The 14,100-nt window shown below is 45.4% G+C and overlaps 1 protein-coding gene across 12 annotated transcripts in view; it reads right to left on the reverse strand.

Annotated features, from left to right (window-relative positions):
* SUDS3 (SDS3 homolog, SIN3A corepressor complex component) overlaps window positions 1-14,100 on the reverse strand; it is a 215,599-nt gene that overhangs the window by 189,886 nt on the left and 11,613 nt on the right. For all 12 annotated transcript variants that reach the window (XR_014302954.1, XR_014302955.1, XR_014302956.1 and 9 more), the window contains 4 exons: window positions 6,295-6,390; window positions 5,053-5,114; window positions 4,883-4,904; window positions 3,631-3,736 (listed from right to left, as the gene is read on the reverse strand). Coding sequence is in view for 9 of the 12 variants with exons in the window: in XM_082699791.1 (XP_082555917.1) it covers window positions 3,631-3,736; window positions 4,883-4,904; window positions 5,053-5,114; window positions 6,295-6,390 (286 nt within the window). In the remaining 3 variants the exon portion in view is untranslated. The remainder of the gene's footprint in view (window positions 1-3,630; window positions 3,737-4,882; window positions 4,905-5,052; window positions 5,115-6,294; window positions 6,391-14,100) is intronic.

The raw sequence follows: 14,100 nt of genomic DNA on the forward strand, positions 1-14,100 counted from the left end.
AACGTATAGGTCGACCCTCACATACAAATTTACTTGTTAATTGCTAAAGACTAATAAAAGAGGGGGAGAGAATTTAAAATAAATATAGACATAAAAACTATTAAAAAGCACCAACAATAGAACTAAAAATTTACATTATCACTTTTGCCAATTAACCCATTTTATAAGCTGCAACTCATCTCAGATGAAAGAAAAAACCTTTAAATAGCCTCAGAGAACAAGCCACAAAAATCGAACTGACTTTATTACCTTATTACTAATGGAAATCCTGACCTGGGAATCCCGACAAATGAGCTCTTAGAGCTTTGCTTCTACTATTAAACCCAATGAACTAGAATCAACAGTAGTACTATTATGGAAGAAAGCAATTTCTTCAAAAGGTGGGTCAAAAAGGAGGGGGTAGAATTAATTTAATTTTGTTTCCTACTGGGAATCCTGATATTAATGTTTCATTTCCCCAAAAAAACTGAATACCATGTTAAAGCTCTGGAACCTCAAAGGGTCCCAATGCCAGTTGTAAATATTCACCATTTAACAGTCTTTGTCAGTTGAAGGCTGGAAGAAGTGGGGGGGGGGGGGTTCATTCCTAATTCATATTAACAGCCCAAGATTTAAAGTGAGGAGAGATAAACTAGTCTGCCAGCACCATCAGCTAGTTAGTTATTTTAAAATATCAGCTACTTTACTGGTACTTTCTAAGAAGGGTCATTAGTCCAAATCAAAATGCGAGGAAAACTTACAGCAGGACATAAAATGCCTTAAAAGCACTACCAGACCAAGATAAAGAGAAGATGCTTATCTTTCAAAATGAAATGTAGCTTGGTAAGTGTTCATACCAAGACGGGAAGCCTGAATCACACTCACTTTGCTGAAGTCATTTGAACTAAATGAAACATGTTTCGCCAGAAGTACCACTGCGCACAAAGCGGAGTGGGCATAAAGCGGTTCACTTGCCCTCTCAGCCACAGACCGTGACTGGCAAAAAAGAAGAATGAAAGTCTCCCAGCTGACAGGACACTAAGACCAAACATCAAGTTGAGCCTGGTGGGAGAGGAGGCCAGCTCTGCACAAGTCAGAGCGTGGGCCGGGACCCGCATGAACACCTTCCGTCTGTGGCAGGGAAGGAGAGACACACCTTCCCACAAATGTGTCATCAACTCTGACTCCCAAGGCTAAAAGGAAAACCATAGAATACAGATGAAAACAACAGCTGCCATCTTCAATAATATGCAACTTGAAACTCACTGAAAAAGGAAAATGCTGGGGCGCCTGGGTGGCTCAGTGGGTTAAAGCCTCTGCCTTCGGCTCGGGTCATGATCTCAGGGTCCTGGGATCGAGCCACGCATCGGGCTCTCTGCTCAGCGGGGAGCCTGCTTCCTCCTCACTCTCTCTGCTTGCTTGTGCTCTCTCTCGCGCTCAAATAAATGAATAAATAAAATATATTTTTTAAAAAATAATTAAAAAAAAAAGGAAAATGCTCCCAGAGACCTTCCCTACGAGAAAGACCGCGAAATTCACTCTTAATGCTCTGGGGATCTAGCACAGCAAACGTGACCACTCTATTTACATTATGAAACACCAGGCACCAGGGATCCCTTCTTTAGAAAAATAAAAATAAAAATTTTCTCCTACTGCATTTTCACCCTCAAGACAAGTCTCAAAGTCTAAAAATTAAGCCTTCGAAAGAAGATCTGAAGCAACACAACTACAAAATGAACTTCGTCTGAAATATCACATAGCTTTAAGATTCACAGATCCGTAAAAACGTTAGTGATAAAGCTCATCATTTTTGAAGACGGCTCTTATGTGCGGGCTTGATCTTTAAAGGTTATTTGGTTTTCATTATTAGAAACATTTTTCACATTATTTTGCCCCCTCAGTGTGTTGCATTATTAGAGCCTGCCACCTAGTGGTGATCTGTTCTGATAAGCAAAGTCTCCAACACAGGCCTTTTTAAAGAAAGTGAAATAGTCAAATGAGAGGGGCAGAAGTCACTAAGATCAGCCTTCACCATCTCCTGGGTAATTAACTCAACTGTAACCAAATATTTTGAAGGAACGGATTTATTTCAGGGAAGACGAGATTTCTGAGCATTTCTACCAACTTCGGAAGGGTAGTATTTTAAGGTAATAAACTAACAAATCTTGGGGTTTTTCTTTTTTAACAAAGCTCAAACAATTCAAAATAACCGTTACTCTAATTCTGGAACTTTGGGTTAACATATTGAAACTCAAAAGATCATTAAAAATGATAGTGATCATAAATGATAATTAAAGAGAGCACACAGTAACCCCAGATAAACATGTGCCATACAAACAAGCGGAAATCCAAAATGCAAATGTGTCCACCATGACTTAAATTGCAGAGGGACAATGAATAAAAGAGTATGTCAGAAATAAAGGAGCTGTGACAAGGAGGTAAGACATGTGGCTTAACACCTAGCAGAATCTGGGGCTACAGAGCAGATAGTAATGTTTGCTGAATGAGTAAGTAAATGAGTTTCTAAGTCTAACATTGCTTGACCATTTCCTTCCCAATGGAAACGCTGGTGGTCTGAAGATTTTAAAGTGTTTTTATTCTCAAATATTTCCGGCATATTAAAAACCTAATATAACATACCTATATAGTCGCATGCAACTAAGAATTAAAATTTCACAAAAAGCACTTAAAAAAAAAAAAAACCTGTCTTTTATATAAACTAGTAAGGTTTTAAGATTCAATTTCCCCAAGTACGTTTCCTGGAATGCTCATATAGTAGGATGAAGCACCACAAAGGGTATCCTGGGTCAAATAAGTAATACCTGACAACATCACAGAAATAGAGCACACATGAGCCTATCAGAGAACCCAAAGAGCACCTACAGCAAAGAAACTCTTTAACTAGAATGGTCCTCCCCCAGACTCATCTGACCACAAAATGTTTTTTTCTACAGAACACCTATCAATTTTAGTGTGCAAAGGCAGAGTTACGATAGAGAGGGACATAAGCCCTGGCCTCAGTCTACAGGGGCAGCACCAAAGAGAGAAGCCTGCAAATTCTAGTATTATGCCAACGGCACGGAGAGAGGAGGGCTCCCATCAGAACATGTGCTCAGGAAACACTGCCTTCAGAGACTGAATGAGTAATATCGATCAAATAATTCCTGATGCATTTTTTTTTCATTTTTTTTTTTTTAAAGACGTTACTTATTAGAGAGATGGAGAGAGCGCACAAGTAGACAGAGCAGCAGGCAGAGGCAGAGGGAGAAGCAGGCTTCCTGCCAAGCAAGGAGCCTGATGCGGGGCTTGATCCCAGGACCCTGGGACCATGCCCTGAGCCGAAGGCAGCCCCGCTTAACCAACCGAGCCACCCACGTGCCCTGGTTTTTGTTTTTGTTTTTTTTTTAAACACAAGCTCTATGCCCAACATGAGACTTGAACTCCTGACCTTGAAAGCAATAGTCACATGCTCCCCTGACTGAGCTAGCCAGGCTCCCCTGTCCTAACTCACTTTGAAATGTTATTCCACTTTAGTACTATGTAAGCTAAGCAGCAGCCATGCTCAGGAACAATGAGACAGAACCCTAGTGCTCTTCCCAAGGGGTTCTTTTGAGACTCTTAACAAATAATCTGTGTTTTTCCATAACATACCATCTTTTATCATAGTACAGTTTCCCATCTTCTATTCGAGCTTCGAATCTCTGGGCTGGAGACTCTGCCGGTGTGGCAGGTAAGTGTTCAGGAGAGGACGGGGATGCTGGAGGTACCAAAAATATGTCACTGATTAAACGTGTAACAATCATGTGGACCCAACAACTAACATGCTTTAATTGAAATGCTATCAAAAAGGGGTAATAATCATGATCATTAAGTCCTTAGGGGTTGTAAAGATGAGAACTCCACAAAATTCTTGTACATTACACCTAACTTGCTGCTCAACCCAACCCCGTAAGGTAAACAAGGCAAAGCTTAACCTCACTGAACAGAGGAGAAAGCGGGGATGCCGGCAGGCTAAGTGATTTGCCCACGTGACCACTGGAAGCCCAGAAGGGCAGGAATTAGGACAATCTCCTTAAAATTATTAATCCAAAGTCATTTCTAAAACTGTTTATTACGAGGTAAAACAGACTATCATGTATGTACAGAGTCAAGCTAATATAGTGCTAATAAATAAAGTAGGTCCAAAGGATCTCAATTCACACAACTTCTGTAATACCACCTCCCCAACCTCCACATCATGCCTTCAGAAACACGGGACCTCTCTGAGGACCACGGTGGCTCTCAGAAGGAAATCGTTCAGAGAAAAAAGGATCCTGTTTCCTTCCACAAGGCTTGGTGAGTAAACAGACATGTAAGTAATCCTGGTGCTTAAAACATAACAATGCCTTGCCCATCCAGAATTCTGTTTTGCAGCCTAGCACTGACTCTCAAGTGCCACCTGGAAGGAACCACTGTGAACCTGGGCTCTCCTCTTCTGTAAGCTGGGACTATGAGTCCCTCACCAGAACCAGACCACGAAGTGCCACAGGAACAGGGGCGCCCAGCACTCCACAAGACAAGGAATACTGAAAAATCCTTCTGGTTTCATTTCCAGAAATGGAGGTGTGCTTAAATCTTATGCCTGATGCCTACACAGAAGAAAACCTTCACCAGCCTATCAATCAAATGTCTCTTTTCCAAGAAATGAAGGAAAAAGTAAAAATAACTTTAATATAGCAGGGCTTAAAAAAAAAAAAAAAAATCAGGGGAGGGGGCACCTAAGGTTCCCTTCAGTTTTCATGAAGACTACTCTTAGACAAATGATGAGAATTTTTATTTTTGAAAATTACAACAACTCTGTCAGGTATAAACATGCTTTTCCCACAACATGATTTAAAAAATGCCAGCAACACTATGCACTTACCTGGTCTCTTAGGTGACTTAAGCTGTAGGAAGAACAACAAGAAATCTTAGTGCAGATCATTTCAGATGCAACACAAAGTGTCAAAGGTATCAAAACGATTTAACAAGTAACACGTGAAGGACACAAGCCTAAGCTTTCAAATAAATTAAAAAAAAAAAATCAAACTGTACCTTATTTAACGTTCTCAGATCCTCCATGATCTGTTCGTCTGTTAACAAATAGTTTAGCTGGGGTGTTGAGAGTTAAAGGAACGTGTCTGAGAAGCATGGTTTCTAAGCAAGCAGAAATCAACAAAATGGTACCAGGACTTTAGGATTTACAGTGTGATTCTGTCGGATGCTGTTTCTATAGCAGTTTGCCTCTCGGGAGCTGCTGATTCTACTGAATGTCGTGGTGCCCAGGTACATAAAAGAACTCACAAATTCCTTTCAAACATCTCTAAGTCATTTAGTAAGTCCCAGAATGAGAGCATAGGACACAGAACAAGGAGACCTTCCTCCTCAATTTATGAAGTGCTCTTGTTCCAAAGACCAGAAGCCTTGCACACGTGTGTGTATGCACACACACACACACAGATGTGGGCTTATTTTTCCCACATAACTTAAACCCTCAGTTGTGAAGACAAAGGAACCTGAAGTTAAACCCTCTCTTGGGAGAAGACAACGGAATCATTTTGTATAACTGCGACTTATTCTCTCCTCAAGAGAACAGAAAAAGAACTTTGTGATGTGTGTCCTGCTTCCCCCTCTCGTTTTTACAATTAAAGGGCTTTTTTATGTGACTGAAATCTCTTTGCTTTAATTTAACAACTTGTGCTCCACTGTCTTCGGGATATAAGTAATGGAGGTACAAAAGGCAGGTGTTACTGGCCTGGTTTTATACGAAAAATAAAGGCATGTGAAATCTGAGGTCGCCTTAAATCTCCAAATGTTAAAACCAGGATGAGCTTCCAGAAAAGTGTCCTTCCAAATCACTGCTCTCTACAAACGCCGCCCATTAGCCCATTAGAAGCAGTGGCGATCGAGGATCCATGATAAAATGGCCATTCCCGGGGCGCCTGGATGGCTCAATCAGTTAAGCGGCCAACTCTTTTGGGCTCTGGTCTGATCTTAAGAGTCGCGGGACTGAGCCCCACACTGGGCTCTATTCTTAGCAGGGAGCCTGCTTGGGATTCTCTCTCCCTGGCCCACCGCTCCTCCTGCTTGTGCTCATGTTTGCAAGTGCTCTCCCTCTCTCTCTCAAATAAATAAATCTTTTTCAAAAAATTGGCTATTCCTTAGCTCAGGGATAAATACACATGCCTGCCAATCACACACAATTTCCATAGGACAATGGCCACGTATATTCTAGCAAATGGACAAGCAAAGGATTCAATAGTCTTAAGAAAAAAAACCAATTATGCAAATGGATATCAGGAGCGGGTTTTCTCCTCTTGTCTGGGATGGGGACAGGATCATTTGGTCGCCTCCGCAACTTTCTGGTCATGATGGGTTTCACTTCCATAGAATCTGTGGCAAGAATTGAATGGGTAAATCTATCCAACTCCCACTTGAAGTAAGAATCGCTGCACTGTAAGAAAAGCTGCCCCACAGCCACCCAATCAGAACTGCTTTAATGGGAACATTTGGTTTACACGGGGCCTAAGGCAGACACCCACATCAGATGTTCGGGCTGGGGGCTGTGTTTAGAAGACTCGGACTGGCTGGCCTAAGTGCTCACCCCGCTCAGAAACGCTGCACAGCAGTGCAGGCTAACTGTGGAAGCATCTCTCCAGCACCCTGTAAACCAGGACCTTCCTCCTCTTCCCTCAAATTCAGAAGCCACAGAGTGGTAGGCTCTTGGGATCATCCAGGTCAACTCATCCTTGCTGTTCTCACGGAGGGAGGGAAAACTGAAGCACACTCGTGCAGAAGACCGAGAGGCCACTGGCCTCAGTGCCAACATCTTTATAGGATGTGTTCATTTACAAACTTGGACTCGTGTTTTGTTTTATAACCTTTCGTAGCTACTTGACGGTCAAGAATGATCTAATGAAGGCTCATAATAAAGTCTCTTTCGTTCTTCTTGACTTCTCTCTGCAGTCTGCACTGTTGCTGACTCTCTTTGCCTTAAAATCTCTCCTCCCCAGCCACCACTGCACAGGGCTCTCGTCTCCTGATCTGCTCCCTTAGGCTCCTTTCCGCTGGTGCCCACTGGAGTCCAGTCAGGTTTCAGCCTGTGTCCCAGTAAGCCTCTATCACCGAGGCCAGCTGCCCCAACCTTCTGAATGGCAACCTGTGCCCACTGACACCATCCATTCTGAATGACCCAAGTGTCCTCACTTCGTGTCTCACCTCCCAGGGCTGCCTCCTCTCCCATGCCTCGGGGACATCTCATCTATCTTCCCCAGCCAGAACAGAATCTGTCATTGTGACTTATCTTCTTTCCCCGAAACATCACAGTCACCAGATCATGCACAGTTCTGCTGCTAAACCACCTCTCAACTCCATCCCCTCATCCTATTCTCATCCCCCACAGAACAATCTCCCTAAGACACAAATCAGATCATTCTACACATCCCCCTTCTTATTCAATACTTTCATGGCTCACCATGCTCTACAGAAAATAGGCCAAGTCTCTCACCCAAGGTCTCCTGCCTTACTATGTATGCCCTTAAGCCTTTACACACCCTCACCTCTGCCTGGCCCCCTCTCTTCTGCCCAGCATACTCCTACACAACATCCCTTGAGAGCCAGCTCAATGCTCCCTGTCCCATGATGGCTTCCAGAATCAAACCATCTTCCAAGCAACCAGTGCAAACCTCTGTACAAAGCTCTTGCTAGCAAACCCCACACTGTATGGGACATTTTCCCCGGAGATTCCTGAATTCCACCCCAGTACCTCGCAATAGTTCAGGCACACAGTACGGGCTCTACGGAATTTCCTGCAGAACGACCAGAGATGTCAAGCCTGACAGTGTCATTCATTCATGACCGTGCATACTATCAGCACAGCAGACAGGACAACCTTATGGAATTCAAGTGTAGCCCTTCCACCACAGCAAGATGCACAATCTGTGAATATATAATAATCACATGTACGAAGCCAAAAAATACTTCTGTGTGTTGCTCTTATAAAGGGAAATGGGTAACAATGATGATTTTTTTTACCCCCTATACGTGGAAGATAAGTGATGAGAACCACGGACCTGATGAGTATTTGTAAAGGTATACAGGGGTGGGGTGCCTGGGAGGCTCAGTGGGTTAAGCCTCTGCCTTCAGCTCAGGTCATCATCCCAGGGTCCTGGGATCCAGCCCCACATCGGGCTCTCTGCTCAGCGGGGAGCCTGCTTCTTCCTCTCTGCCTGCCTCTCTGCCTATTTGTGATCTCTGTCTGTCAAATAAATAAATAAAATCTTTAAGAAAAAAAAAAAAGGTATGTGGGGGAGTGGGGGCATGAGGAAGTAGGACAAACACACTCACCCCTGAGAAAAAGTGAGGAGACAGTCGTCCCCTCTACCAGCAATCTCTCACCCTCAGCCAAGCTGACACAATTCTCCACTAACTTACAGGCAGCAGTCAAGACTGCCTGCTGCAGCCACGTGACCTAAGGCAGGCCATGTAAACACTTGCCTCAACTTTCTTCATAAAACAGAATTATCAGTAATGCTTCCCCCACAGGATGTTGGGAGGGTTACGGGAGTTGATACCAGTAAAGCCCTAAACACGATGCCTGGCATAGCAAGAGTTCAATCAATGCTAGCTTTATCACGTCTGCAGCCAAGAAAACACTATACAAAAATCTCTTTAAAAAGCCAAGGGGCAAACAGCTGAATGAAGTTACATACTTGACGACAAGTGACATCAGCGGTGAGGCTCTGCAACATTCATGCCTAATTCAGAAAAAAAGGTATGAAAGGAGCTCACCAAACACAAAGACCACTAGAGAAAGAGCACCTAGCACATGGACATCATGGAATGTTCTATTCCCCGAAGACAATAGCCCAGTGTGCCCGGCCCTCTGGGCAGCCAAGTCTGGGGGGTGGGGAAGGTGGGCAACACTTGATGGAAGTGAGCCAAGTAAAGGCGCAGCGGAGAGAATGTGGAGTAACACAATCTTATCATGGCCAATAAGCTCAGAAAATCGTAGCTGCATCCCTCATGGATCAGAATACATAATCGAATTCTTCTTAGGAAAGAGTGAAAATTGATCCATTTTACTAGCCTAGTCACCACAATAACCTAATCAATTTTCATCCAAAAGACAACTTCAGCAGAAGGAAGGTGCTCTGAAAAACACCTCTGAAATGTACTGGCCTGTCCCCACCACCATCCAGGAGAGTGGGGAGCAGGCCTGGCCATGGTCCACATGGAAGATGCGACTTGTAGGGAAGACCGCCATGTAAGTATCACAGCCCCAAACTACACAGATTACCTACTCCACTCACTTTGCTCCAACCTCCTGCGAATACATTTTTCACAGAGGGGAAAGTATATCGGACTACCTGGGTCTGAACCCACCCAGAAGTTCCAATTCTCACAAGAAGCAAGAGGCTGGCCTTCTGAGTCTATAATATCCAGGTCCCTGGAGTTTGGCCAGTGAGAGTCTCAGTGGGCTCAATCTGGATCCACCACAAAAATCAAACTTCCGAGAGTAAAACCCAGACCTTGGAGCATGGCAGCCCTGGAGAAGGCACTTGAGTGGTAAGTCAGCTGGCCTCGCAGACGAGCCCAACACAACTCTGACTTACATCAGAAAGCCTCTCAGAAAACCCAAGACCTTTTATGGGTCCAACTGGACGTCAACAGTGACCCAACTGAGCACCCTACACACCAGAGGTGGGAGGAAGAGAGGAGACAGAGCACTGAATGAGTTCTCCTCTCCCAACCACCTTGTCTACGTGACAATAGGGCAAATCCTTCCTACTCTGCTCACCAGCAAGGCCGGCGGGAACGGCCACCGGACAGACACAGGCACCCTCCAGGTAGCACCAGGCATGCTGGCTAAGAAATGGGACGCAGGCTGCTCGTCAGTGTTGGGCAGAGCCATGTCCCTATGGAGATATATTCCCGATAACATTAATTACCTGCAATTACCATACAATTAGCACTTCCCTGGGGCCTTGGGTTCCACACGTCTCTGAACCTAGTCATTCACTCCAACAGCTTACGGGCCTACGGCACATAAATGCAGTAAAAGCTTCACAAGAACATACTTTTACTACTAAAACCACTGTTTAGCCACTGAAAAATATCAGCTACAGTGATTCAAAGGAGCATCCTTAAGAATGCTGGGGCACCTGGGTGACTTAGTCAGTTGAGCTTCCTACTCCTGGCTTCAGCTCAGGTCCTATTTCAGGGTCCTGAGATCAGAGTCCCGAGCTGCGCTCCGCACTCAGCAGGGAGTCTGCTTGCGTTTCTCTCCTTCTGCTTCTCCCCACCCCTTGCAATGCTGGTTTGTGCTAATTATTTAAAAAAAAAAAAAAAAAAAGCCACTACAGCGTAACCACTATAGCAGATTGGCAATTGCCCCCAAACCAGAAGCACGGCAACATGGGAGCCCAGTGGGCCAGGGCAAAGCCCAGGTCCCTCCCTAAGGGGTTGGGAGGGGTTCATCCACATCAGGAATGGCGCTGTGGGTACTGGTAGGAGATGGGCGGGGAGAGGTGAGAGAAGAATCAAGGTCAGGTCTTCAGTGACCAACCAGGGTAGGATCGAAGGACTCCATCTCCCTCGGGACAAAGCTCTCCGGAGAATAAGGATGGTGTCAAGACAGTGAACTTCCTCTGAAAACACCTGGATTCTGCAATGGCAGCACCAGCAAAGCTGTCTTGGGGACAAGCCGGCTCCACCCAAAGTCCAGATCACCTCTTCCACTCTCCCCAGCCAGGTATTTCATGGGGACTTTTCTCCTTGCCTGGACTTCCAAGGTTCCTACTCACTGTCATCTGCTCCTCATTGCGGGAAACCAAACCCGCATCAGAACAATCACAGAGCCCTTCATCAGGTTTAACGATCAGTAGAAACAAACCTGAGAAATCTTCACTTTCATTTAGGAGCATGCTCTGTGGACACCGCCTTACACTGGGCAAGACGAAGAAGCTGTGTCAGTCTTGTAACTAGGAGAATACAAGCTCCCTGAGGACACAGGACACACCTACTAGCCTCATTTTATGAATCACTCAGCAGCACACGAATCCACAGTATTTCCGTGGTAGAAAGTCCATATCATGTGGTGGGGAAGACCAGTTCTGGCTTACACACTACCACACTGGGACACTTTCAACAGATGCCTCCATTCCTCTGAGGCCGCTTGGCCAAGTAAAGTCAAAGGACCTTACAACTTCCCAGTGCTTACTCTATGTGCCAGCCGCTTTTTGAAGCACCTTACAGGCACTGTCTCACCCCATCTTTGCACCAAACCTCCAAAGCAGATTCTACTGTCTCCTTCCTAAATAAGAAAACCCCACCACAGAACCAAGTTCATGACAGGGCCAGGATCCGTCCACATCTATCAGCCTACCAAGGCAGTTCTCATACTTTTATGTAATACCTGGCTCGAGAGACATACTCAGGAAGCAGTCCTTCAATGTTATATTTTGGTATCGTAATTTTGATTTTAATATTATAAGTACTCGTGGCTCTAGGTATGAATCCATTTATCTTCTAAGGGAAACTCAAGGCTTGATGAGGTCTTGAGTAGCTGCCACAGGGGCCTGAGGGTTGGAAGATGCCCCAGAGAGGCAAAAATTTACAAAAGAAAACGAAGTTGTGGTTGGTGGGCTGTTGAGACAAAGGAGAAAAGAGAGCTATCCTCAAGACAGAAGAGGACAAATGGAAAAAGAATGATAAAGCTCCCCACACTTGAAAGCTTGTTAAGTTCACACTGATTAACTGGGTTACTTACCACCTTGGCCTCAACTGCAGAGAAAACTCACACTCAGGAGACTCCATCTATACCCTCACTACTCAGCGTGGTCCAGGGGACAACATCAGCAGCCCCTGGCCGGTGGTTAGAAATGCGAGATCGAAGGCTTCACCCCAGACCCGCTGAAGCAGCAGCCGCACGTCATCGAGACCCCCAGCTGACTCACACACACCCCCAAGGTGGGGGAGCACTGATGGAGAATCCACCCCGGTCTCCCTACTGACAGGACGCCTTTCCGCCTGCACAACCCGCTGTCCTGAGTTCTTCTCAAGCAGTGTGGGCAGTGGAGAGAACCTTCCGCTAAGTCCCGCAGAGTCTGCGAATGCTTTCAGGGCCCTTCACACAAAGCACATCACTTGATCCCCCCATTCCCAATGGGTTATTTGGTCTAAGCGTCCCATCAGACTCTAAATCAACGCTGTTTTTCAAGAGATCTTCACGTGGAACCAGAAGAGGAAACTTTAAGAAATATCTTTTCCGGGCAGAGCCAGGCAACGCTGATATTGGGCATCAATCCACAAAGGTGAAATAAGTCAGTCAAGGAGAGAAATGAAATCAGGCCTTTAATCCAGCACCATAGCAGCACCATCTGTGGAAACACTAATTATCCTTCTAGCTCCACTGCCTTTTCTTCCGACACTCTATCATTACCTTGGCACAGCTTTCCATACCAAGGGTACCAAATGGCTTGAGGAAGGACATCGGTACCTTTAATGCCCATGGCTAGCTTTAAGCACTTGTGTAATCTACTTCACTGCGTCACAAATGACTTCCCTGCATTTATTTGTCTTTTCTACCCTGGCAGGCTCAGCCTCCAGTCACTGGGGAGGCCTCCTGTCCCAGTTAAGATTCTGGCTGCAAAACGGCCTGGCCAAACGACGTCGATCGCTTGTCAATAAGCGGGATGCCAAATCACAGGTAAGGTGATGGTATCTTTCCCTGCAGATGGAAAGAGAGCAGCTATAAACCGACACTATTTCCCACTTGCCTAATGAAGACTCCTGAACATCTGGTGGCTCCAGCAGAGAGCGAGGAGGCATCAACGCCAGAAACAGCCATCGTCAAACAAAATGGTGTCCAAGTCAGAAAACAGGCAGACAGACTGATACCACACAAGGCAGCACCGTGCTAGCGGGCTCATCAACAAAGCATGGCCACAAGAACAAGACAGTGCTGTCTGGAGATGCTATTTTAACATCCGCTCTCACCAAAAAAAAAAAAAAAAAAAAATTCTAAGCAGAGGCCTTCAAGGAATTAATTCCTTCTGCCAAGTCTTTCAAGGAGAGAGATTCCAGAAGAGAGATTCTTCAAGAATCAGACCCCCCCCACCCGCTTCAGACACACCGCATTCTCACAGGTACATCATGGGGGTTGGGGCCAGACATTTATGTCAATCGAAGGGCCATGTTGGGTCATAGCACCAGAAATACAGAAGAGGAAATACTACTTCTCAACTCTTACTTTTTAAGTCCGCCCCCAAGAACTTAATCTGAAAACAACTCTTACGGACGTCTGCAAAAACGAGACACGCCAGAGCTGCAGCACCTTCTGCGCACGGTAGGAGTGAAACGTGAGGGTGTGCAGAAGGCGCGCGCTCACGCGGCCAGGGGACCAACTCCCCACTGGCTTGTCTTGCAGTAGTCACTGACAGAAATTCTGCCAAGTTCCAAAATACATAGTTCGAGCCACTTCCTGCCCTGCACCCTTCTAGGATTCATCAGTCTACATATGGCAACAGAACAGCCCATATTGTTTCTCCCTTAAACTTGCCTACATCCTGCTGAGTTCCCGTATGCGGATTACTAAAAACTAGAAGGCAAGGGAGGACTGGCACAGAGTCTAATGTAACTTTACTACCTTTACAGGAAACTAGTTCAGTTTAGCTTACTCCTGCCAAATCTGTACCAACTCTGTCTGAAATGTTCACAATAACACCGAGGGAAGGGATCTAAGAGCACAGATGATACAGTCTAACGCCTCTGTTCTCACATCTAGGTCAAAGGAAGACAATGCCTTCTCTGTAATTAAGGCAGACTGAAAAACACAAAGCAGAGAGATTCCTACCACCCCAGAGGGACTCGGGTAAGTCATCCACGAATGCCAGATGACCCAGGAATTTGAATAAAGCGTAAGCCAGCAGTGGCAGCCATGACTAAAGGTCTACCATTCACTGAACACCTGTACCGCACAGGGCACTGTGCTAGGCACTCACATTTCTGACCACAATCCTGTGAGACAAGGTCTGATCAGCCCCATTTTGTAGAGGGGGAAGTAGGCTCAGAGACATTCAGTAGCTTGACTGAAGTCACACA

The sequence above is a fragment of the Mustela nivalis genome, assembly GCF_964662115.1.
Source record: "Mustela nivalis genome assembly, chromosome: 14".
In the NCBI taxonomy this organism is placed as follows: Eukaryota; Metazoa; Chordata; class Mammalia; order Carnivora; family Mustelidae; genus Mustela; species Mustela nivalis.